The 26994-nt window shown below is 35.7% G+C and overlaps 2 protein-coding genes and 1 long non-coding RNA gene across 5 annotated transcripts; 2 read left to right on the top strand and 1 right to left on the bottom strand.

Annotated features, from left to right (window-relative positions):
- Window positions 1-363: 363 nt before the first annotated feature.
- LOC132614724 (uncharacterized) lies at window positions 364-2749 on the top strand. Its single transcript, XR_009572425.1, has 3 exons — window positions 364-593; window positions 1433-1478; window positions 2527-2749. It is a non-coding gene; the product is annotated as an uncharacterized LOC132614724 (long non-coding RNA).
- Window positions 2750-16432: 13683 nt separating this feature from the next.
- On the top strand, window positions 16433-18267 carry LOC132613005 (uncharacterized). Its single transcript, XM_060327068.1, has 3 exons — window positions 16433-17011; window positions 17093-17647; window positions 18151-18267. The coding sequence occupies exons 1-3, from the start codon at window positions 16433-16435 to the stop codon at window positions 18265-18267; spliced, it is 1251 nt and encodes a 416-aa protein (XP_060183051.1).
- A 3102-nt stretch (window positions 18268-21369) lies between these two features.
- LOC132615851 (uncharacterized) lies at window positions 21370-26791 on the bottom strand. 3 transcript variants are annotated; one of them, XR_009572872.1, is made up of 3 exons: window positions 26396-26791; window positions 24543-25314; window positions 23771-24454 (listed from the first exon to the last, which is right to left on the bottom strand). XR_009572872.1 is itself a non-coding variant. In XM_060330448.1 (2 exons), exons 1-2 carry the CDS (start codon window positions 26646-26648, stop codon window positions 21555-21557), a joined length of 276 nt encoding a protein of 91 aa, XP_060186431.1. In that variant the 5' UTR covers window positions 26649-26791; the 3' UTR covers window positions 21370-21554. The 3 variants fall into 3 exon arrangements, 2 of the variants coding, with proteins under 2 accessions (XP_060186431.1, XP_060186430.1); XM_060330448.1 differs by lacking the exons at window positions 23771-24454; window positions 24543-25314 and adding an exon at window positions 21370-21577; XM_060330447.1 differs by having other exon boundaries at window positions 23778-25314.
- Between the last annotated feature and the right edge of the window lie 203 nt (window positions 26792-26994).

The raw sequence follows: 26994 nt of genomic DNA, 5'->3' as shown, positions 1-26994 counted from the left end.
AAAGGGAAATTCGCAAAATCGTTCATGGTAATATTATGGGAGCCTAGGGGTAAAATGGTAATTTCACAAATATTCAAGAAAATTCTTGAAACCTCCAAGATGGCCGTGTGGCATGAGTGCCATGTGCTCACATTTGTGTTAAATGGGGGGGGCCAATTGCAAATTATAAAGATGTATGGACCCAAAGCTTCCATAAGAAGACACTTAGTCTTCTTTGGTTGAATTTTAAGAAATTTCAAGAAAAGAGAAGAAAACTCTAGAAAAGAAAGAAGGGGGATATGTGACCATATTTGAGGGACCTAAGCATAAATATATAGAAGTGGTGGAAGATATATATATATATATGAGAAGTCATCTTTTAATTCAACAAATTTGGAGAAAGAAAGAAAACAAAGAAGAAGAAAACTTTGGAGGGCCATTCGGCCAAGGCTATGGAAAATTAGCTCCTTGAATTCTTGATCAAAAAAATATTTTCTTCTAGTATTTCCACTAAATGGAAGGTGCTAAACAACATGGAGTAATTGTTGTAGCAAGCAAACCATTCATCCTTACCATTCTCAACTCAAGTCATGTTGAAGAACTAAGTGAAGAAGGTAAGTTTTAATCCTCTTCTCATGTGTTATAGATGGTTCATGTGTGTTGTAGTGTGTGATAATGAATGAAAAACATGAAAACATGCATGTTGAAGTTGTGGCCATGTATGTGTTATGGTGGCCGAATATAGTGGGGTTGTGTAGGACAAATGAATTGATTTTATTTGGTACTTTCGTTGTTGTGGTTGTGAATATCTTGTACATATTGTAATGTGTAGAAATGAATAAAACTCATGAATATGATGCTTGTTGATGTGTGGCCGAGAATGGGCTGTTTTGGTGTGGAAGGAATGAATTAGTTTTACCTAGTAATTTGGTTATTGTTGTGATGGTTTATGTGATGAAAATGAAGGCATTGGATGATTCAAGTTGGAGACTTGTTTTAGAAGCTTATGTATATTGAATGTAATGTTCTTGCATGCACGAAAGGTAATGTTGTTAGTGTGGTGTTGTTAATATGATGTTGTTAGTGTGTAGTTCATGAATTTGGAAGGAAAAGTAATGTGTTGTTATTGTTTTTATTGGAGTTGGAAGGTGTTGGATGGAGTAGTATGTTGATTGAATCGTTTTGAAAGTTATGTGAATTGAATTGAATTGAATAGAATTGAATGATGAAGTGTTGCTAGAATAATTATTGGTATTGTTGTTGATAGTTTGGTCGGGTTGAATTCCCGGATTGTTGTTGATTAAAAATTTAGCCGAGTTAGAATCTCGGGGATGGTGTATTTACAGGGGAGGTGCTGCCGAAATTTCGGCAGACCATAAGTGAATGAACTTGAAAGGTTAAGACAAGTATATGTCGACGAATCTAACGATAATGTCAATCTTCTTGCATGTAGACTAACAAGTTGGACGAATAAGTGTAGCTAGTAAGGCGCGGCACAGGTATGTAAGGCTCGTCTCTTTTCTTCTAAAGGCATGATCCCCACGTCATAACGTCTTGAATGTTTTTATATCTTCCTTACTTGCAAAAGCTAGAAGTCTATGACTCCAAGTTATAAGTCTTTTTCCTAATGGTTCATAATTGGTTTTCTATCAAAATGTCCATATTTTCCAAAAACCAAGTTTTAAGAGATTGAAAGCTTTTATGACTTAAATGATGAATATGATTTCATAATGACAACGATGACGTCAAATATGATAAAATGTCTATGACAGATACGTTGACGATATGTTCCCACCATGAATATGACAATATGAAAATGTTAAGTTATTTCTTGATTTCTCAACTCTATTATGGATAATGACTACTTTAAAGGTTCCAAGTATATGAAACGATGCCTTATGATCCTGTTTTATGTTTTCTCATGATGACACTCTTCCTTGATAGTCTCCCCTTATGATTATCGTTCCTTCAAGGTGAGACATGACGATCCTGATTATTCCATAATGCAATCAGAGGTTACCGACCTTACGTCACTCCGATAGATACATGACTTTCTTTGGGCTCTCATGCATGCTGCTTATGGGGTATATGTAGATGATATATGTATATGTATATGGGGAAGATGGGAAAAAGGGCAGAGCGTTATATACGCGTATCCACCTGATCAGTTGGCGTGATTATCATCCCGGACGCGGGATGCCCGGACGCGGGCCATATGTGGGCGAGCCGATGTATTTCGGCGCTATGATATGATATGAATGATATGTTCTATTTCTACATATGTGGGCGAGCCGATGGGGGTCGGCGCTATGACATGTTCTATTTTCTATATATGAAAGAGAAATGTTTTCAAAGGAAAGATAAGCATGCATGGCATCCGGCCTAAAAGGCTTACATGTGTACAGGTTACTCCTTTACCTCATGATATGATATCCTGTTGTTATACATGTTTATATTTCTTACTATGTTGCTATTCATGCCTTACATACTCAGTACATTGTTCGTACTGACCCCTCTTCTTCGGGGGCTGCGTTTCATGCCGCGCAGGTACACCCAGATGAGCTGAAGCTAGCATAGAAGATGTTCCAGCGGAGTTGGTAGGCTCCACTTATCCTGGAGTGCTGCCGAGTCAGAGTATATATGCTATGATGCTTTGTTCGAAGTTAGAGACTTTGCAGACAGAGTCGTGGGTATACAGTGTCGATATTATGATCGGCTCCACCAGCCGACGTGTCATTGTGTTATGTCATAAAGTCCATGTAATTGCATATTCTGTTTGGTTTGAGTACGATGGAAAAAGAAAATTTTGAAAGCTTTATTATGTTTTTTCATTTTTATTGATGTAAGAGTCTAAGGAAGTTAAGTATGTAATATGAGTCAGCGGGTTCGCTCGGCTCCGGATATGGGGTCGGGTGCCCATCACACCCTAGTAAGGTCAGGGTGTGACATTTTCCTCTGGCGTTCTTCTATTTAAAATTCTTGATAAGAAATTATTACCTATTATATTGTCTGAAAAACTTACTCTTGGTCTTTCTTGTCTTTCTGATCCTCCTTCGTTTCTTGATCTAATTGGAAGAAGGTCCATTTTTGCGCTTTTCTAGTTATTTTAACTTTTTCCTTTTGAGGGGTTATTTCTACCTTTTTTAATTGGTCTATTAATTCTTTAACTTCTTTATTTTTAGAAGTTTCTATATTTTTCTCTTTTTGTTGTTCACTTACTAGTCGTAGACGTTCACTTATTATTTCTAACATTGATATTATTATTTCTATTTTCTTTATTATTTCTAATAATATTGAGATTATGGAAATATTTTGTTTAAGAGTTATTTGATTAGATTTGGCGTTAGGTATATAATCTTTATAGTCTTGTGGTAAAGGTATAGACTTTTCTATTAATTTTGAGGCTTCTTCTTGGGCTAAAGTTGGTCTACTCATGAAAGAGTGATTTCTTTTAGTTCTTCTACTGTCTTTTTTAATTCTTTAATATCACTAGTTAAAACTTCTACTTGTTGCGTTATTTGAGAGACTATTTGGGTTGTCTTTAGTTCTATTTCTTTTGGTTTTTCTGTAATAACTTTAACTAACCTTTTTATTTCATTCTTTGTAGGTAATTTTTCTAAATTAAATTTGTTAATTAGAATCTGGACTTTTCTTTCTAATTCTAATTCTTGTGATTTTAAGTAATCAAGATTTTGTTCTAATTTTTCTGAAGTTTTCTTTTGCTTAGTTTGGGATGCTTCTACTACCTCTAATATTCTAGTAATGTCTTTATTATTTTCTTGTATTTTTTCACTAAAATTTATGACTAGATCTACTAGTGTATTAAACTGTTTGTCTTCACTATGTAATATATGGTCTCCGTTACTAAAATTACACTTTATAATACTATGATCTTTTAATGCTCTATATTTCTTTTCTGGGTATATTCTTAAGTCTAAGTATTCTAGATTTTTTAACGTATCTATTTTTTCTAGCTTTGTTTATTATCCCAGGGGAATCTTTATTTTACAGACTTTCTTTTGATATTGTATATTAGTTGTAAGTCTTTCTATATCTTCTCTTATACCTTGTAATTCTCACGTTATAGCTGAGATTATATCTTCGGTATATATATAAAATTATAAATGTTGGTTTCAACATGCCTGCTATATATATATATATAAGGGTATTTTCGTAAATTCACTTTAAAATGGAGTAACATGATTGGGTTAAAGGGAATTGTCCTGTAGCTACAATACAATAGTTTTTTTACCTTGACCTAAATTGCGATTTTGCTTATCTCATCACCTATCACTCCCACAATGCCCACAACTTTCTATGCACTACGTGGCATAAGAAACTGGAGGCCTTTTTTAAAAAAAAAAAAAAAAAATCCTCTTTTCCTCCTATGCCTTTTCTCACTTCAACTACAGACAGACTTATTTTTTTTTTTTTATCCCCCCATTTAGGAGGATTTATAGTGTTTCCACACTTCCCTTCCAGTGTGACTCTAACCCAGGACCTACAGACAGACTTCGAGTTGGGGCTTTCAGTTTTTTTTTTTTAATTTTTTTTTTTACAAATTTTAAGATTTCCATTTTATATTTAAAATAATAAATAAGCTAAATGATAAAATAGCAAAACATTATCCACAAATACAGAGGTGTTATTATTTAAATTCTAAATTAATATCTTAACATAACTTATTAACTTACTATAAAATGAGTATCTTTAAAATAAAGTTTGTCAATTAAAATAAAGTTAAAAATGAGTATTTTGAGTATCTTTATAATAAGTACAATAAAGTTTAATTATTTAATGTATCAATATAATTAAAAAGAATTATTAACTCGCATTCTTCGTCTATGACGTTAAATAATCACCTTCGGTTCAGTAATATGCTTACAAGTTTATCATTATTAATCTTGATAAGCTAATGACAATCAATCTATGATGGCTTATTTTATAAACTGATAAACTAGATAACACATAATGACAAAAGAAAAAGTAGATTTGAACCAAAGAAGGCAATTCGCCCACAATATGTTGTATTTCAAAGGTAAACTAGATTACTGTGGGTCAATTTAGATATTGATTTTCAAATATATATATATATATATATATTATGTAAGTTGTATCTGTTGGCTCTTGGTCAATATACTTTTAGAGGGTCGGTTTAAGTGAGGCGGGTAAAATAGTTAAAATGAGTATCTTTTTATTTTTTAAAAAATTGGCTTTAAATATAAATTTCATGTCAGCAAAATTTAATGAGAAAATCACTTAAAATAGGTTCGATGACTTTCTAAGTGAAATACCAATACTTGAGTGATCTTTGGGTTAGAAAACAAAGTTGAGTGACCATCTGAGATATTACCTCTTTAAAATTCTAAAAGACTAATATGATCTATTTGGTGTTAACAGCTGAAACCACTATTTCTTGGTATTAAAATTAAATATAACAGTATTTAATTCATGCATGATATTTTCTCGAACTAAAACTAATAGATTACAAATACATAATCCATAATATAACACTCATTTGCGTGAAGAAAATGCGAACGAACATGTTATTTTAAAAGTGTACACTTTTTTATCTTAAATTTTTTATTTGATATTATAAATCTTCGCATTTCAGCTCCAAAATAAATGTTAATGTGATATTGTTGCGGCTGTTGAACTTTTTCGGTGATGGATTATATCAATATTAATCACAATTCTTAATTTGTAATAGACAAATTTCTAGATAAAACTACTCCAAGAAAATGTAGGAAATATGATTATGTTAGTGACTTAATAAAATTGAATAAAACTTAGAGACCTCTACATAAGAATTAAAAGCAAATTGAAGATCCAGAATTTATATAATATAGAAATATATATACCCAAATTATACGCGTAAGTTGGATATCGTTCAGTTGAATTGCGAACATGTTAGATTTTTATACTTTCACGATGTTTCTATGGCTTCTACAGTTCTTCTACCTGCTTCTATCGAGCCCATTTATGTTCTCAGCTGCATGTATGTCTCTAAAGTTTCGGTTCCCTATCTCCTATCTGTGTTTGTGGTGTTCCCTGACAATCAATTTTGCCCACTTCTTCTTCTCTTTTTCCTTTATCATTTCTCCTTTTGGTGTTATTTGGATTTTTCTCCGTCTTTATTCGAAATTCAATGGATGTTGCGTGTTTATTTTTAGTGCTTTGTCTCTCATCTTCCCCTTGAGATGAAATTCAAGCACATATTTTTTGGTACTTATGTTGGTTTCATATCCACTTAGCGGCTTTTACATAACTAATATATCCAACATGATAATGATGAGGATGATATAAATTTCGATATTGATAAGATATTGTGAGAAGACATGTAGAGGTTAGGAAAAAGTTTGATTTTGACCGTGAATTCAGATATTGAATTTTAAGTTTTTTAAAATAAATTTACATATCCGAAAACTACATAAAAAAGTACTATTAGTCACAAGAATTGATAATTTAAAAAATTTAAAAAATACATAAAAAATTACAAAAACAAAATAATTGTTTAACTAATTTAAAAAATGTTATACATAAATTGGGACAAAGGGAGTATTGTGTTGGGCGGTGTTGGCACCGGCCATACTCACCTAGTATATATATATATATATATATCATGTACTGACAAGGTATCATAAAGAACGAGTTTATTCCTTAAAAATAAAAACATTATTAAAAATTCAACATATAGAACTTAAGCTAAATTTTGATGTTTTACTTTTTATATCAATTTTAGCAAGGTATTAAAAAAATTATAAATAGAGTCATATTTTAGATATAAGTTTTGTTTTCATTCGCAAAAGAGAAACAATAAAAATATATTTTCTGTTAATTTAAATTTTAATAAATAAGCTAGTGCATTTAGTAATTTTTTATAATTAAAAGCTCTCTTCTCTCTCCTCCCATGCAAACCCTATTTTGAAACCCTAACAGTGATATGGCCACTCCGGCCACTGGCCAGCCACCGCATCTGGTGGTTGGTCAGTCATTATCTCCTCAAGATTTCCCTCCCCTCTCCCTCCTCCCTCCTCTCTCTTCGTCCAACAATGCTCAACAATCACAAACAATAATCCCTACGTCCACTACATAGAATTATCGTCAAACCCTAATGCATGAAACTGGTAAATATTCCATGCAAACGTGTGAATCCATTCCTATGAAGATGGTTGAGATTATAGATGGTAAACACGTTGTAAGATGGTCCTCTTCAGAAGTATTACGAATGGAAAGGATTGAAAACCTACATTATGCTATTGTTGGTAAGTTTTCGTATGGATGGCTTGAACTAGAAGAGTTGCGATCTGTTATACCTCATCAGTGTGGAGTAAAGGGTAATGTTCGTGTAGGTTTTTTGAGAGATAGGCATGTCTTGATAAGATGTGATCTAAGGGAAGATTTTATTAACCTATCATCAAAATGTTTCTTTTGGTTGAAGTCAAAAGATGGTCATTCATATCAAATGAGGCCATTAATATATGATTCTAGATTCAGTGTGGAAAAGGAAACTTCAATTGCTGTGGCTTGGATTTCGTTTCCAAACCTTCTTCCTGCCTTTTTTGTCAAGGAATCTTTGTTTACGTTGGCTTCTGCTGTGGGTAAGCCAATCCAGTTAGATGTTGCTACTATCAATAAGACCAGGCCAAACTGTGCAAGAGTGAAAGTGCAGGTAGATTTGCTTACAGATTTGCCTAAGTATGTGTGGATGGAGATTGAAGATGATGTTACAAAGGATATCAGGTCGATTAAAGTTAATATTCAATATGACTACTTACCAAAGTATTGCACAAAGTGCCTTTTGCAAAGTCATTCCAATGATGAATGTTGGGTGCTACACCTAGAACTGTTGGAAAATAAAGTGGCAGATAATGGGGTAGGGTCACAGAACAAAGGAAAGGCTGCAGTTGTAGTAGATGAGCCTGGAACTAGTAAACAAGGGAAAATCCAACAAGGAAGATATAGAAGAAATAGGGGGTGGAAAAAACCAGTGCAACAATATTTACCAAAGGTATTATCCAGTGGTATTGTGGTAACTTACCCTGGAAACAAAGGGCAGTACAAGAACAATGTGAATCCAACTAGGAGGGATATTGGAAACAAAGAAGTTAAGGTATCAAACAAATTTTAGATATTGAACCAAGGAGTACAGGATGTTGATGTTAATAGGATCAGTGATAGTCAGGAGGAGCATGTCACTGAGGAAGATGTGTTTATAGAAGAAGGGGTTGCAGCTGAATGTATAGATGGCAAGAAGGAGCATAATAAGTTGCATGCTGGTGTGGATGCAACAAACTTGTTTCTGGATAAACATCAGGCTCCACATGGAATCCAGTCCCTGGAAGAGGGTGAAGTTTATGAGAATGAAACTGCTAAGGTGCTCGATAGTGAAGCTGATAATCACACTGTAGTTGCTATTGCCAAAATACAGCAGCTTAATGATGATCCTGTTCAAAAAGGCATTAATAGTCCACAGCTGGATGACAAAGCAGACTTTCTGGAGGTTAAAGAGGCTAATGGTTCAGAAAAGTCTCATGATTGTCATGAACATGAAAAAACTGAATTATCTGCAGATGATCAAAAGTCTGTAATGGTGCAAAGAAGAGTTGATGAAGATGATCAGCAACTAGGAGATGAATATAGGGGTAGTAGGGATGCATATGAAGTTGCTCATCAACGGCCTGATAGCAATAGGATTCATTATGGAAATGAGGCCTCATAAATTTCTTTGGAAAATCAGATGTCTGAATGTACTCGAGCAGGTGATCTGTATTTGAATGATGGTTGTGTTGAGAAGAGGCAAGATATGACTGGTTCCATGGATCAGGATGAGTCTGCTCAGGCACAAATGCTGAAGGATATTTCTGATGAGAAGGTACATAGCTCTAACTGTAACCTGCAGTTGGTTGGCTATTATCCTGAGAAAGTTGCTGATGCAGAATAAAGGAATTTAGCTTTGGCCATGTTATATCCCGTATTTTTGAACGTCGGATTATTTGCTAAGGTGGGGCCCACACATCGAGATTTTTTTTGGAACATCTGAAAAGTCATATGAATCACATACGTGGAGTTAAACACAACTCAAGAAGGACCCTTGGGCCAAATCAAAGTGGAAGCCCTCCAAACGAATATTTTTAAGAAAACGTTTTCGGGTAACCTGACTTCGAGGAGCCAAAACGGTATTATAAGTTCGGAATTTGGAAAAATACCAAGAAATATAAGTTGTAGATAATTGAAGTAGCTTTCCAACCATAGGTCGTGGGTTCCCAGGTGACGTCTGTACAAGGAGATATGGACGTTGTAACGTCAAAAGGTCAGTGGGCTAGGCCCAACTCGGGCCCAACCGGGTTAGGCCCATGACCATGTTATTTAAGTAACATTTCAGCGTTTCCCCCCTCATTTTTCACACCTAAACATCCAGAAATTTCTGGAGGAAAAGAGAGAAAATATCCTAGAGAGAAAAATTAATTTTTGACCAAAATCCGAGCCCCGAATTCCGAAGCCCATGAAGAGAAAAGTGTTGTACGTCGCGTTGTCTTCAATTTGAGCTAAAAATCAACCAAGGAGGAGAGTGATAACGTGGTGGCTACCTACTTAAGGTAATATGAAGGTTCCTTTTCATTGTTAACAAGTTTATTTAAAGATTTAACGGATTAGGACGGAAGAAATAACGATATAAATTCGTTTGTCGGTGTTGATGTGGTAGCCGTATAGGGGGCTGTTTTGGTGGGGCATGATGAGCTAATTTTATTTAGTATTTTCATTGTTGTTGTGTTGTGGAATGTAGAATGGAAAATAATTCATGAAAGATTGGTTGGTAAGTTGTTATGGGGAATTTTGTGATTTTATGGAAGATTTATGTAATGATGAAAATGAAATTGTTGAGGTGCAAATTATGATTATTGTTGATGAATTGGAAGATGGAAATGTGTTATGAATATGTATGTTGAAGATTAGAAGTTTCGTATGGATTATGGTTTTGGTGGAAAGTTTGTATATTTTGTATATCGTGTGAATAGCTTGTAGAAATGATATGAAATGCTTCCGAATCGTATTGTAATGATCTTGATTAGTAATGAATGTGAAAACATTGAGGTTGGTTTGGAAATATGACGTTGGAAATGAAAGTTATTGTACTATGTTGGAAAGAGGACTAGTTATGCTATGTTGTGTTTTGTGGTGATTGTTATTGTTGTTGGTATTGTTATTGGTTTGGTTATTGATGTTGGAGTCGAGTTAAATCTCGGGGATGCTATATGTATAGGGGAGATGCTGCCCAAATTTTTGTAGACAAGTGATGAGTTAAAGATTTGAATGCTAAAAGTCTTACTATTGACAATTGGTAAACATGACCATTTGTAGATTTTGGGCGAAACGGGAATTGAAATTGAGCGAGCGTAAGGCGCAGCTAAGGTATGTAAGGCTTACCCCCTCTTTCTCTTGGCATGTCCTAGATGTGATAGGCTATGACTTGAGCCTCGGGGATGACTCTACTCTTAGAAATCCGATCTTATATTTAACCCTTTTTCATTCAGTATAATTGAATTGATTATATTATGTTTAGTGAAAAGGTAGTTTGAACATACGCAACTTCCACCAACGGAACTGGATTACCCTGAAACATTTGTAGATGACCGTATAAGACCAAATGTTTATAGTTTTATGTATGTCACCTCGACTTGACCCAAGGTGGGCCCACAACCCCCGAGACCTATTTGTATTGTTTTATTTGCCCTATTTCCGTATGATAATTAAGAGAAACTTTGGCTAATGTTCCGAGTTTGCTATAAGTATCTAGTAACTCAGATATAAGTATTCTGGCTCGACTATCCTAATATGAACACTCCGATACGAACGGTCTGATCCGAATATTTTGATATAAGCATTCTGATGTAAATATTCCGATATAAATATTTTGATATAAGCACCCAATATATAAATAATCCGATATAAATATTCTGATATAAGTATTCTGAGTTAGGTATACTGGTACGAGTGTCTGGTATAAGTGTTCTGATACGGGTATTCCGATATAAGTATTCGGCTATGAAGATCTGGATATGAGTCTTCTGATCCGAGTATTCTGATATGAGTATTCTTTGTAAGCCTTAATGTTTTTATGTACGATCTCGGATCGCTTAGAAGTCCGAAGAGGTTTCTGTATTTCAAATGCTCATAACTTCCTGATACTAACTAGGAAGAACCCGAAACTCGTTTCTGAGCCTTCGAATGTCGGCAAGTGTACCTATTCATTGAGTCTGGATTTATGTGCATATGGTTTCTCATGACTCTGCTCGTGCATGACTTAATGTCTCTTTCACTGCGTCCCGGGCCAGGTTCTGTTATCGTGCCCTTCTTCTGCTTCGTGCATGACTTAATGTCTCTTTCACTGCATCCCGGGCCAGGTTCTGTTACCGTGCGTTTCCTCTGCATTGTTCACTGCGCCCCTCGATGGGAGAGCCGGGTTCTGTTATCTGTATATGATGATATGGGGATGGCGGCCAGGATGACATATGATTCTTGTTACATCCCGTATTTTTGAACGTCGGATTAATTGTAAGTTGAGGTGGGGGCCACACGTCAAGATTTTTTTTTTTGGGACATGTGACAAATTATATGAAACACATATGTGAAGTTAAACACAACTCAAGAAGGACCCTTGAGCCAAATCAAAGTGGAAGTCCTCCAAACGAATATTTTTAAGAAAACGTTTTCGGGTGACCTGACTTTGGGGGGCAAAAACGGTATTATAAGTTTGGAATTTGGAAAAATACCAAGCAATAGAAGTTGTAGATAATTGAATTAGCTTTCCATCCATAGGTCGTGGGTTCCCAGGTGACGTCGGTACAAGGAGATATGAACGTTTTAAGGTCTAACGGTCAGTGGGCTAGGCCCAACTCGGGACCAACCGAGTTGGCCTAAAAAAATGAAAAGAAAAATTTAGGCCCAAGGTGAGAGGGTGGCCGGCTATGCCTGGTCCAAGCCCATCAAATTAGTTAATTTCCATGTGGCAAATTAATATAAAGGACCATATATGAGTCATTAACTCATAGAAGATTCAAGAGAAAATTGGAAACCAAGAACAAAACACAAACAAGAGCAAAAGAGGTAGGGGGTTCGGCCATGACCATGGAATTCTAGCCCCTTAAAATCTTGCCTCTAAAATTATTTTCTTGTTGAATTCCTACTAATTCAAGGTCCCTTTACAACTTGGTGTAGTTGTTTTGGAAGAAGGAGCACTTATTTCTTCAAGTTGACAACTTGTTCAAGTGAATAAATTTGTAGAAAAAGGTAAGAATCAATTCCTTTTTCTTATGTTATGAAGGTTTGTTTATGTTGTAGTATGTAGAAATGAGTGGAAATTATGGAAATATGAAAGTTTGCAAAGTGGGTATGTATGTGTGTAGAAGGATGAACCAATTTTATTTGTTATGTTAATTGTGTTGTTGAAGCCTTGTAATGGAAATGGAAGGAAATGGTTCAAGTTGGTATGGAAAATTGTTGAAAATGGTTATAGGAAATTATGTGATTTTAATGTAGTTTTTATGAAATTATGGAAGTGAAGTTCTAAATGTGAATTATTATGTTAGTTGGTGGATTTGGAGGGATGTAAGTCCATAATAGCATGAAAGATTGGTTGTTAAGTTGTTATGGGAAGTTTTGTGATTTTATGGTAGATTTATGTAATTGTGAAAATGAAGTTGTTAAGATGTAAATTATGATTATGGTTGATGAAATTGGAAGATGGAAATATGTTATGAATATGTAGATTGAAGATTAGAAGTTTTGGATGGATTATGGTTTTGGTGGAAAGTTTGTATATTTTGTATATCTTGTGAATATTTTGAAGAAATGATATGAAATGCTTCCGAATTATATTGTAATGATCTTGATTAGTAATGAATGTGAAAACATTGATATTGGTTTGGAAATGTGAAGTTAGAATGAAAGTTATTGCACTATGTTGGAAAGAGGACTAGTTATACTATATTGTGTTTTGTAGTGATTGTTGTTGTTGTTGGTGTTGTTGTTGGGTTGTTGTTGATTGTTTTGGCCGAGTTAAATTCTCGGGGATGCTATATGTATAGGGGAGATGCTGCCCAAATTTTTGTAGAAAAGTATAAGTTAAGATTCAAGTTCTAAAAGATTGGAAATTGAGAATTGGTAAATGTGACCAATTGCAGATTTTGAGCGAAACGGGAATTGAATTTGGAAAAGCGTAAAGAGCATACAAGGTATGTAAGGCTATCCCGATTCTTCTTTTGGCATGTCCTAGGTGTACTAGGATCGGATTTGAGCCTCGAAAAGTATTCTGCTCATCGGAATCCGCATTTGAAAATACCTATTTTTCATTCAATGGAATTGAACCCTATAAGTATGCTTTATTGAAAGAATTGTGCAAACTTCCGCAAATTGTCTAGAAAATTATGGAATGTCCCCAGAACCTCCGTAGGTGACTTTATAAGCTTAAAATACGTAATTTGAGCCCACCGCTTCGTTTGTCCCGAGGTGGGCCCACTATTTCCGATTTTACCTTTTTAGTGGTTATGACTTGTCTTCGAGCGTTTTTTTAAAGAAATGTTTTTAACTACTCTTGTAATTACTAAATAAAACTTGTTTTAAATATTCCATTAAGTCTTGTAAAACTGTTTTGGAACTTGGAAACGAACTTAGAAAGATTATGCTTCTGTAATCCATTATGACATTCGAAATTCACTTATTGTGCTTCCGTCCGATTTTATTGGTTTGATTCGTCATTTGATATGCCTCATTGAGTCTCGGGAAATATATAAGGTATTCTTATTGCATTTAGTTTCTCACTACTCCATTCGTGGATGCCTCAATGTTTCCCACACTAAGCCCGGGCCAGGATATGTTGTCAAGCGTATTCCACTGCATTGTTTGCCGTGCCTCGATGTGAGGGGGCAGGTATATATGTACATGGGTTGTGGAGTATGCTGTGCCATGTACACACATTCTGATATGATATGATCTGATATGGCCATCTGATATGATATGTTATGTTACGGGGTTATCCCCTATTCTGCTCCTTATGTGTTGTGGCACCAGCGTAGGGGGGTGGCCACGTTCTGTTTGCCGAGTCCCTTGGCAGGGGTCGGATATGATATGGTATATGTTTCTGTACACACTCCTCATGTTTTGAAAATATGCATTTGATACTTCGGATGTTACACTCACTTCTCTGTAAGTTATGTTTCGGTTATGATCTTGTTCCGTAATGGGACCAGGTACGACATATGTTTTCAGCGAATACTATTTATGCTATATGATCAGCATTTTGCTAATCTGGATATTCAGTTCATTTTCTGTATCTTCTGCTTCGATTATGACTTTGTTTACTACGCTCTGTGCTTTACATACTCAGTACATATTTCGTACTGACCCCCTTCCTTCGGGGGCTGCGTTTTCATGCCGCGCAGGTACAGATGACAGATTTGCTGACCCGCCTGCCTAGGACATCTATTCTGCTATTTTGGGAGTGCTCTTTTGTCCAGAGCCTATATGTTGGTACAGTCTGCTGCTATTGTATATATGTATGCTATTTAGGGGTATGACGGGGCCCTGTTCCGTCTTATGATTCTGTTATAATCTGTAGAGGTCTGTAGACATACTTGTGTGGGTTCTGTATATGGTTTGGGATGATATGATCTGTGACAGCCTTATCGGCTTCCATGTACTATGTCGGTTCATTTATGATAATTACTAACGCCAATTGACTTTTACATTTAAAAATATTCTGCTGATATGCTAGTCTGGGTTATTGGGTACGTTTGGGTGTCCAGCACGGACACTAGTCGCGGCCTACGGAGTTGGGTCGTGACAATTCTGTTCACCGCGTCTCTTCCCAGAGGGCCAGGTTCTGTTACCGCATCCCTTATCACAGGGCCGGGATCTGTTATCTGCTATCTACATATGTACATATTGACACATGATTTTGACATATGATGATTCTGTTACCACGTCCCTTATCACAGGGCCAGGATCTGTTATTTGTGAAGATGTTACATGATTCCGATATGCATAATTTGTGTCCGGAAAGTAAGCACTCTGAGTATTCTGTACGTTCTGTGTTTCGTCCGATATATGACATCATCTGAGTATTCTGTACGTTCTGTATTCCGTCCGATATATGACACTATCTGAACATTCTGTACGTTCTGTATTCCGTCCGATATATGACATCATCTGAGTATTATGTACGTTCTGTATTCTGTTCGATATATGACATCACCTGAGCATTCGGTACGTTCGGTACTCCGTTCTGTATTCTGTATTTTCTGTACCTCTTCGGACAAGCGATCTGTAATTGTAGAATAAGTATTTTGGTACTTTGGCTAAAACACTTACCTTCTGTACTTCCACTGACATGTGAAACAGGTATGCATGCTTTGTGTCTGAAAAATAATAAGCGTCTGGTACTCTGAATACTGTACTTATTTGTTAGTTCTATCTGTCTCAGTTATGGTTCTGTTTCTTTGTAATGCATTCCTTACATACTCAGTACATATTCCGTACTGACCCCCTGTCTTCGGGGACTGCGTTCCATGCCGCGCAGGTACTCCCAGCTGAGTTGAAGCCAGTATAGAAGATATTCCAGTGCAGATGGCAAGCTCCTTTTGTTCCCGGAGTGCTGCCGAGTTAGAGTTTGTATGTTATGCTTTCTGGACTTATGTTAGAGACTTTGCAGACAGCGTCGTGGGTATTAGTTGTCAGTCTGTAAGCGGCTCCGTCAGCCGATATGTCGGTCTGTGTTATGTATTGAATTTTGTATGACTTTAGATTTGTTCGGCTTGGAAGCTACGAAAAAGAATATTTCTGGAAAAAAAAAATTATTATGTGCTTTAACTTATTTGTTTTAAAAAGTTTGACGTGATTTTATGTGTAGCAAGAGTCTGAGGGTTCGCTCGGCCCTAAGTAAGGGTCGGGTACCCATCACACCCTAGCAAGATCGGGGTGTGACAGGCCATTATTCCTGATATTAGAGATATGCAGCCTCTGAATGTTGCTGTAAGGGTATCACCTAACAAAGCTTTACATGATGTAGTCTCTCACAAGTTATAGGAGAAACTTGATAAGTTGAATTTGATCAATAATCAGAAGGGAGATGCGATGGTGCTGCTATTGATATGAAACTACAACAGATGTGTGTAGAGGCAGGATTATCTCCAAAATCACAAAGCAAAGGGCCAAGAAAAGGAAGAAAGCAAAATTCAGAGGTTCCACAAACTGTGAGGTATTCAACAAGGAGTAACCTTAAGAAATCTGTTAAATGATTGTTAAAAATTTATTCTGGAACATACGATCAGTGAAGTCCCAACAAGCATTTCATAGAGTTCAAATGTTAAATAAGCACCACAAGTTCTTTTTGATATTTTTGATGGAACCTTTTCAGCATTAGAGACAAATTCAGCAATATAGAAGGAAACTTGGAATGCCTTATGCTAATTCCAACTGTAATGGAAAAATCTGGTTCTTTGTGCAACACAATGTTGATGTTGAGGTTCTATTGGATACTGAGCAATCTATTACTGTAAAGTTGCAGTTTCAAGATTTCAATAAAGATATGGTGGTTACAATGGTGTATGCTAAATGTTCAAAAGTGGAGAGACTGCAATTGTGGGACAGTTTATACCTCTTGACTAGTAATATGACATCTCCTTGGCTGGTTGGTGGAGATTTTAATGTTATAATGAATGAAGAAGAAAAAATAGGAGGTTTACCAGTTTTGCCACAAGAATATGAGGATTTTGCTTTTTGTCTGAATTCCTGTGAGTTGCATGAGATGCCTTTCAAAGGGAGTCCTTTCACCTGGTGGAATGGTAGGGCTACTAATGACTGCATTTTTAAGAGATTGGACAGGATTGTACATAATGATACATTTCAGAATTGGTTTGGACACTTAGGGGTGGAACATTTGTCAAGGACTGGTTCTAATCACGCACCATTACTTGTATCATGTGGAGATCAAGTGGAAAAGTTTGTTAAACCATTCAGATTTCTCAAATTCTGGGTGGAACATGATACTTTTCTTGATTTTGTTAATCAACAATGGGAAGCAGTCTTAACTGATGATGTATTTCTGTCATTTAAGCTCAAGATGAAGAAACTGAAAACTGCTTTAAGTACATGGAGTAAGACTACTTTTGGTGACATTTTTAAACAACTTGCTATCAGAGAGGAAATAGTTAAGATTAAGGAGCAGTTGTTTGAAGAAAATCCATCTGAAGAAAATAGAATGGTCATGCAAAGGGCACAAGCAGAACTTAAGATGTATCTTCATTATGAGGAGGAATTCTGGAGGCAAAAAGCCAGGATGGACTGTTTTTCTGAAGGTGATAAGAATACTAGATACTTCTATAGTCTAGTAAAAGGAAGAACAAAAAGAATCCAAATTAGGAGGATTAAAGATGATGCTGGTAATTGGCTTGAGGATGTTGATAGTGTTGCTGCTCAAGCTGTCAACTTTTTCCATAAGCAATTTACTCATGAAGAGGTTAGTGAAGATTCTCCAATTTTTAATCATATTCAAGAGCTGATCACAGAAGAGGATAATACACTACTTGCTGAACAACCTACTATGGAGGAAGTACAGAAGGTTGTATTTGAATTAAATGGGGATAGTGCCTGTGGCCTGATGGATTTTCTGGTATATTTTATCAGAAGTGTTGGGAGGTGATAAAGGCTTATGTATATAGGGTTGTTAAAGCTTTCTTTGAAGGACATACTCTTCCCAAGTCAATCACTCACACAAATCTGGTTTTACTGCCAAAGAAGAATGTGGTTGAGGCATTTTCTAATATGAGACCTATAAGTCTTAGCAACTTTATCAATAAGGTCATATCCAGAGTAGTTCATGACAGACTAGATAAGCTACTTACAAGGGTGATCTCTCCAAATCAATCTGGTTTTGTTAAGGGCAGGAATATAATTGAGAATGTGTTGTTGACACAAGAAATTGTAACTAATATAAGGAAAAGAGGAAAACCAGCATATGTTGTGATTAAATTGGATATGGAAAAAGCATATGATAGGGTCTCATGGTTGTACCTATGTAAAGTGATGGGAAAGATGGGATTTTCTCCATTTTTCATTGACCTTATATGGAGGCTTTTGGCAAATAATTGGTATTCTGTTCTCCTAAATGGCTAGGCACATGGTTTCTTTCATTCTACAAGGGGTGTCAAGCAAGGGGATCCACTCTCTCCTGCTCTTTTCATTATTGCTGCAGAAGTTCTTTCAAGGGCACTAAATTCTTTATTTGATTAGCCTGGTTTTGTTGGATATGGGATGCCAAAGTGGAGTGTTGATTTGAATCATCTGGCATATGCAGATCATACAATTATTTTTTCTGCAGTAGATAACCAATCTTTACAGATGATCATGGATACTCTTCATGAATATGAGAAAGTGTCTGGACAGCTGATAAACAAGAGGAAAATTTCTTTTTATATGTTCAGCAAAGTATCACATGAGTTAAGTCAGCAGGTTGCAACAGTAACACGATTTGTTAGAGGTCAATTTCCTTTTACATATCTTGGAGTACCAATTACTCATGCCAGGAAAAGGAAAGTGGATTATACTGCATTATTGAAGAAAGTCAAAGACAGGTTACAAACCTGGAAAGGCAAGTTGCTGTCTTATGGAGGAAAAGCAGTGTTGATTACAAGTGTCCTTCAAAGTATTCCAATTCATGTTTTATCTGCTATAAGGCCTTATAAATATGTTATAAAGGAACTACACAGGATCTTTGCCAGGTTCTTTTGGAATAATAAGGATGAAGGAAGATGCAGACACTGGGCAGCTTGGCTTAACATGTGCATTCCCAAACATGAAGGAGGTTTGGGTTTCAGGTCTATCTATGACACATCTAAAGCTTTATGTGCTAAACTCTGGTGGAAGTTTAGAACCACTAGTTCTCTCTGGGCTAATTTTATGTGGAATAAATACTGTAAAAAACAAATTCCTCAGGTGGTTCAATGGAAGGGAGGGTCACAAGTCTGGAAGATGATGTTGGAAACAATGGAAAGTATAGAACAGGAAATCTGGTGGGAGCCAAAGATTGGAAGTTCAAACATTTGGTTTGACAATTGGACTAAGCTAGGTGCTCTTAGTTATGTGGTTATCCAGTCCTGGCAAATCAATGAGCATGCTGAAGATGTTTCTGAACTTATGACAGATGGAGGATGGAATATCAGCAAACTCATGCAACTGTTTCCTGAATATATTGTGCAACATATAATACAGGAAATTGACATTAAATATGCATCAAATGAATGGGATAGACCTTGCTGGATGATGACAAGTACAAGTAAGTTTACAGTAAGTAGGGCATGGTAGTTACTGAGACAAAAAGCTAATGTAATAGTGCCATTTCAGAATATGTGGATCAAAGGGGTGCCTTTTAAAATTTCGTTCTTCCTGTGGAGATTGTGGAAGTTTAAAGTCCCAATTGATGAAGTGGTGGCAAGTATTGGCATTCCATTAGTTTCAAAGTGTTGCTGATGTCATAATGCTCAGATGGAGACAATAAACCATCTGTTTCTATGTGGAGATTTGGCTACAAAGGTATGGAGATACTTCAATATGGGGGCTGGATTGAGCATGAATTGTGTTCAGGTCAAACATGCTATAAGAAGTTGGTGGGAAGCAAAATGTCATTTCAAAATGAAGACCACATATAAAGCAGTGTCTGCTTTTATTGTGTGGCAAACATGGAAGTGGAGAAACAATAGGCTTCATGGTGGTATAATGAATCTGAGTAGAGTGTTATATGACATAAATATGAACATTCATATGTTATGTAAAGTTCAGTTTCTTGGGCTGAATATTCCAACTATATGGCATCAGATTGTTCAGTTCTGAAGAATATAAGCATACTGTTATATGCAGAATTATTAAATGGAGGAGACCTGCATCTGGAGTTTACAAGTGTAATACTGATGGAGCTGCTAAAGGAAATCCAGGTCCAAGTTCTGCTGCCTTTTGCATAAGAAATGAAGAGGGAAATTTGGTGTATGCAGCTGCTAAAACTTTGACAGATGGAACAAATATTGTGGCTGAGGCTGAGGCTATTAGGATGGGACTGAGGTACTGTGTGGAAAAGCAGCTTTTTCCATTGATCATAGAGACTGATTCCATGACCATGAAGATGATTTTAAATGTTGTATGGAAGGTCCCTTGGAGCATTTCAATGCTGGTGGATGATATCAAGAGAATGATGGATGATCAAACAGTATCTGTGGAGCACATACATAGAGAAGGAAATGGGCTTGCAGATTTTTTAACTAACTTGGTTTTTGTTTTTGCAGGTCCAGTTCAGTTTCATAATTTTCAGGAATTGCCAAGTCAAGCTAAGAGGATTCTAAATATGGAGAAGAGAGGAATTCCAAACTTGAGAATAAGAACCCTTCAAGACAAAGCACCAGACTGACATCAGAATTGCAACTATTACTGAGTACAGTTTGCCAACTGATTGTGAGTATTTGCAGCATCTGTATTAGGGTGGTATCAGTGTGCTTGGCATGCTCATTCCTTAGTATAAATGGTGTGATGCTCATGATCTAGGTAGCACACTGTACTAACCAAGGATCAAGTATTATAGAGACCTGGTTTCATGCAAAGGATTAAGCTAGGGATAGGTTGAACATTGAAAGAATATTACAGTTTTTTTGAAAGATCACCAGGCTGATAAGCAAGATATGTAGAAGAACCATATTCAAATGCTGCATGAACTAGTATGGACAGTTACAGTAGCTATATTATTTCTTGATATGGATGCTACATATGTCCAGGCTAGGATTCATGCTCTTTGGACAATGGTACAAAGTTTGAAAGTGGTTTTGCTTCCATACAGATGATGGTTTGTACAGAAGATCATAACTATATTTAAGTGGCCTGAAGAATGATTCAACTGATTTGAAACATGCCACCTGTGAGACTTTGAAGGTGTGATAGATGTTATCAAGTCAAGGCCCTTGGATTAATAGTTGTTACTAGTCTGTCTTAAACCAAAATCTGTATTTCCATTTTCCACTTGTTCATTTTCCTTTCTGTTGTTGTTCTAGTTATTTGATCAATCACTTTTGGATTGATATGTACATATTTTCTTTATCAATAAATTTCCACCTTTCTGGTGGCTTTGCTTAAAAAAAAATTATTATTCCTTGTTCTAGTCTAATTATTTAATTCCTATATTTGTATTAATGTAAAATAATCAGTTTATATTTTTATACTTTTTTATCTTTAGAAAGGCAAATAAAGATAAAAACAGAGAAAGGAACAAAAAAAGGGAAGAAAAAATACCCAAAAAAGGAAAACAAAAAAGAAAAGGAGAATAGAAAAAAAAAAACATAAACAAAAAGGAAACAAAATCAAAAGAGAGAGGCGGAGAGAGACGCAATATAATTTAAGACAGACAAACAATAATTGAGTTAGCACATAGCTAGCACAACAGTTGCGAAGCTTAAATTGCATCAACTACTTTCAAGAACTCTCAAAATCTTTTATTTACATCTTCTAATTCCATAATAGGTTCTTCCAGTATCTGTCTGTCTTTATTCTTCATCAGCAACACAAGCTGTAAGAGAGACGCAATTATCAGATAACTAAGACTCGTCAACTAGAAATATAATCACAAATGCAACAACACAACATTAATCTGCAAACGGAAAATAATTGCTTTTAAGATAAGACTAATAAAAACAAAGAAAAATGCTACTACAATAGGCAGAAAACGGCTAAATGCTTTACGATTCAAGATACATCTTAGCTCATATAAATTGTTTGATATTTATAATACAAACGCTTACAGCGTAAAGTAGAAAATATCATTTAGGAAGATGATAAAACTGACAAAAGGGATGGATTGGGGAGAGATTTTGATTAAGCCATTTCAGGAACTCAACCTTGAAAAGCTTAAGCACGAATCCCCTTCCATCGTTCTCTAAAAGTTCAAGAAACCAGACACTCCCTCTGATAAATTGTTTATCTTGAACGGGATAATTAGATTGTCTGCCACATATAGTAATTTAATAAAAGCTAAAAGCTGGGATTCCATTCAATTGAGAGGAAATGATCTCAATAAGCGAAACACTAGAGAGAGACAAATACTAGTAGAAACTTCCGAAAGAAAAACTGTAAATGGTATAAGGTTAAATAAAAAGGCTTAGATTTCCTCCTCAATAGTTTCAGCCTTTGAGGACATGATCTTCGTAGCAGCCCATTACACTGTTAGAATTGAAGAAAATTTATCTAATAACCTATATCACTGCATTCTTTAAGCCGTGGACATGTTAAAAGATACGTATCATACACAAAATCAAGGTGACTTCACATTAATAGCTTAAACTAATAGCACCTTTGTCTATTCCAAATATATTCTGAAAGAAGATAACAGACGAACCAGAAAGAACTCTCTGACACACACACACACACAAGTGACAACTAATAGATTGAAAAAGAGGCAAAATCTTTGAAGGACCATAAGTCGAGCACCCAGCCAGAGACAACATAACACACAAAAGAAGCAAATAAATTAACAAAACATGTAACAAGTATGCTTGTTCTTTATACCACATGCAGTGAATTTGGATTGTCACCAGAGATAATGGACAATACTGTTTGAAAACAATCAACCAGACTTTAGCCCATACACTTCAAGAACATTCAAGATTGCTTTGGTGCTAAAACTTGAAATAGAAATAATTATTTCCAGAGAGTGTGATTCAGGTAACCGAGAAAACATTCTCAAGAAAAGGCCAGAGAAGCTACTCACTGCCTCAGTAGCTTCCTTCTATATGGCAACTACCTCTAGAGTCAATGCTGCATCTCCTACACTCTCCACCTCTACTAAACATGTCATCCTCGCTGTCCCAGAAGCCTCCCCCTTCCTCCATGACCTAATTAGATGCCACTCGCACAGCTCGCATGTGGTCCATACTACCCCCTAATCCCATGAAGCACCCAAAAGCCTGCTACAACTACTAATGCTTCTCTCATCAGTCCTGGCATATTCTAGTCATCATTAGACCGCCTATAGCTACCCACTAAAACCTTCCAACGCCACTATAAGAATTCCAGATGGAAAGGCCTATTACCCGTAAAACACAGACTACGAATAGAACAAGACCTGCAACCTCATATCTGCATATCTTCCTCCTTCAAAAAATATCTTTTTTAAAAGTGAACTTGCTATCCCATGCATGTATTTACAGTGGCAGACTAAAGATTTTGCACCAAGAAGTTCAGTTGGAGACAATGTTAGTTAACCATACAGTCAGCATCTGGCGCTACAAGGGGAATTGTTCGCTGCCTTCCTTCTTATTTCATTCTGTGACGTCAAGATGAAGATGAAGTTGGTTCTTTGTTTTATATTTAAAAAAGTTGGCAAAACTTTGAAGCTTTTGTTTATTTATGAAAAAATCATTTACTTTAACAAATTATGTTAATAATATATTTATTTAATTTAACAAATTTTATTTTATGAATGTAATAGTTATTTAAAATTTTAAAAAAAAACCTTTTTAACCAACTTAGAAGTTTATTAAACTCTAAGAATTTTAAGAAAATATAAACATTTTTTCCCCTATTATAAATAACAAATTAAAGTTGTCAATAACAAATAGAAGACAACAAAACATAAAGAGTAATAAAGTAAACTAAACTAATACAAATTATGGATGAATGAGAGCTTCTACATAAAACTAGAATTTCAAACTATACACAAAATAAAAGTTCCAACAAAAAACTAAGTTAAGATTAATTAAGATAACAAATTATAAGTAATATCAACAAATACACTTGCATATATTAGCAAATGTAATGAAAGAGAGAAACATAATTCACTTTATTGAAAGATCCAATTTTGAAGTGAAAAAGACTTTAGAATAAGTTTATTGGAATTGAGTAAGAAAACAAGTTTGAAATAAAATAGAAAGATGTAGAAAACTAACAAGGCTAGCTGTTGTGATCTTTAAAAATAAAAATAAAAAGAAAAAACAATAACAAGGCTAGCTAGGGAAAATTGCTAGGGGTGAATATCGATTACTGTTTGCACATCCACAATGCAATCACAGAGACTAAAAGTTATAACTGAGGTGGGTGCAAAGTTACCACCACGTTTCGAACCCTTGACCTTCGCGAAGCAATAAACCCGCATGACCATGCTTTGTCCAGCGGATTCATCAGAAAAATATGTATGTAATTTTTCTATTTAAAAATATAAATAAATAATTAAATATAGAGTAAAAATTTCCAACCAAGCGGATTCGTGTGACTCCTCTTGGGAAAATGTGAGTCCATCCCTGCATATTTACATTCTCCTAAACAGATTCCTTACAACATCAATGATCAGTATCATCAAAACAAGACTAGAATCTGATTGCAAAACCCTTAATTGGCTCCTGTCCCTCACACTATATCACTTTTGATCTCAAGTCCACCAGCAAGTTCCCCACTGTAAAGCGCAACAAAGAATCACGTCCAAACGATGTCAAAGTATTAGAATAGAACCACCAAAAATATATCAAATTTCGAATACAAACCCTGTCACTCTAACAGCATGACCATTGCTGGAGCTCCACAAGAGAAGGAAACAAACACTGGGATTATTCTTGTCTGCTTAGGTTTACCCTATAAGTTCAAGCAAAAGCTTATATAAGTTTGTCATGACTTTTGTTTCTTAAAAGTGTCCATCCTTAGAATATTACTCATTCTAGTTTGGCAATTTGCAGTGTCTCCCTTTTATCTATGTTTAAAAGATATACTCCTTGCTCATTCTGTATTAAGAATTTTGGTTTTCCTGGAGAAACTTCCTATTTTAGCTCTATATACTTTGAGCTCAATGAGAAATGAGCTTATATAGTGTGAAACCTATGCCTTTGTAGATAGTGCATGGTTGTTCATCTACTGTAACTTGCTGTTGAGAGGGGTTAAACAGGATCCTACCGCAACTTTTGCAACTTTAAAGTCACTAGTGTATAGTTAACTGATTGCTAATGACATTGCAAAAAGAGTTCGTAATCAAATATCTAGTCCTTTGGGCCTCAAGATCACTGGCAACAGTGTACTGTAAATGTTAGGGAAGTGGTGGACTGCATCTCCCAAAATTGTTGTCCACAGGTTCTTGCTTACCATAACTCCTAGCATTGTGATGTAGGAAATTTGGAAGGCCAGGTGCACTAGCAGATATGAGCATAGACAAGTTAGCACAAACAACATTTTCCACCAAAATCTTTTTCCAGATTAAAGTGTCAATGAGCAAGAAATTTAGCAGCATGGAACAGAGCTGGAGTTGGAAGCAGGTGTGTTTGATAGCTGAAAATAATAAGAACACTTTCAGTAGCATTATGATGAATTGGCAGAAATCACTAGAAAACACTTGGAAGCTCAACATTGATGGAAGCCACATCATTGAACATGGTACGACAGTGTTGTCAAAGGCGCGATTAAGCCCTGAAGTGAGGCTCAAAACATGTTGAGTGCCTCGCCTCGCTTTATGTGCTCTTAAAACATACTTTTCCTTGCCAATGAGCCTCTCTTGAAGAGGTGAGACTAGATAATTGATATATCACTTTATCGTAATGTTTTTACAGAATCCCCTGGTACAGCAAATGGCAACTACACTCAATTTGGTAAGAAAATTCTGTGAAACAGAAGAAATCACAGTAAGACACTTTCAGAATTATTTTTTGACATAATGATCAAAACACACCTGAACTACCACTCTTTTGCGACTTTCACACCCTAACTATCAGTTGTTCGCTTTTCATACCTGAACTATCACCATTTATGTATTAAAACACACCTAGGTGATAGTTTACAGTGGCGGACCCAGGATTCAATGGTCCTGGGTGCTGACCTTAAAATCAACAAAAAATATATTGCTTTGAGTAGGATTCGAACTGGCCTCCTCCATGGCACAGCCTTAAGCATACAACATTTAACTAGAGCACCAATATCTTTTATTGCTTCTTGGGTGCTATATATTATTTTATACCAAAACTCTGATATTTTCTATATGTCTACATAGAATATCCGCCACGGTTAATGGGTGCTCGAGCGCCAAAAATTTATACATGGGTCCGTCCCTGATAGTTCAGGTAGTAAAAGGGAACAACCGATAGTTGGTCTAATCAGCTTCGAGGTGTGTTTTAATACATATATGATGATGGTTTATGAAAAGGGAACAACGGATAGTTGGGTGTGAAACTCGTGAAAAAGGTTCATGCGTGCTTTTGACCATTAAGTCTTTTTTTTCTTAAATAAAGTAAAGAACCCTACAAATTGGAGGAATTGTGAGCCAAAGATTTAGCTAACAGAAAGCAATAGCCCTATAAATCACTAACAATTCCACAGAAAATAGAGGGAAAAAGAAAGAGTATATTATTGGGTATACCTCCACAGCAGAAACAGCAGTAGCAACAAGAAAGAATCATGAGCAATTCTCTACAAATCACAACCAATTTTTCTCCCTCACCATTACTAGAACAGCTTCCTGCCTCACTGGAACCATCCAAAAGCTTCTGATCATTGGCAGACTTGTTGCCACATTGCTTCTGACTATCCATTCTATGGAGATTCCATTCAAGATTTTTCAAGTATCTCTCTTTGAAAGACTCCCTTAATCTCATTGATGGCCATAGATGCATCTTGATTTCTCCTTACGTATCTGGCTTCTCTATGATGAGAAAAACAAAACCAAGACTTTCAAGAATGGTGCAATAAGAAGGCTGGTGGGTGTAGATTACTGATTACATCATAATATCATATGACAGGTACGCATGCCATTCCAACAACCAATTGTAGCCAGTCTTCAAATTTTACTTCCTTATTTATCTTTCTATAAAAGACTTTTTAAAGTTAAGGGTGAGTTTGGTTTTCGAAGGAAAATATTTTCAGAGAAACTATTTTCTTGAAAAACAAGTACTTCCTTTGTTCTAATTTATGAGATTCAGTTAAGATTTCAAGAGTCAAACTTCTTTGCTATAATCATGA

This window comes from Lycium barbarum, chromosome 10 (genome assembly GCF_019175385.1).
Source record: "Lycium barbarum isolate Lr01 chromosome 10, ASM1917538v2, whole genome shotgun sequence".
In the NCBI taxonomy this organism is placed as follows: Eukaryota; Viridiplantae; Streptophyta; class Magnoliopsida; order Solanales; family Solanaceae; genus Lycium; species Lycium barbarum.
Note: the sequence above shows the minus strand (reverse complement) of the source record. Positions and strands in the feature narration are given on the sequence as shown.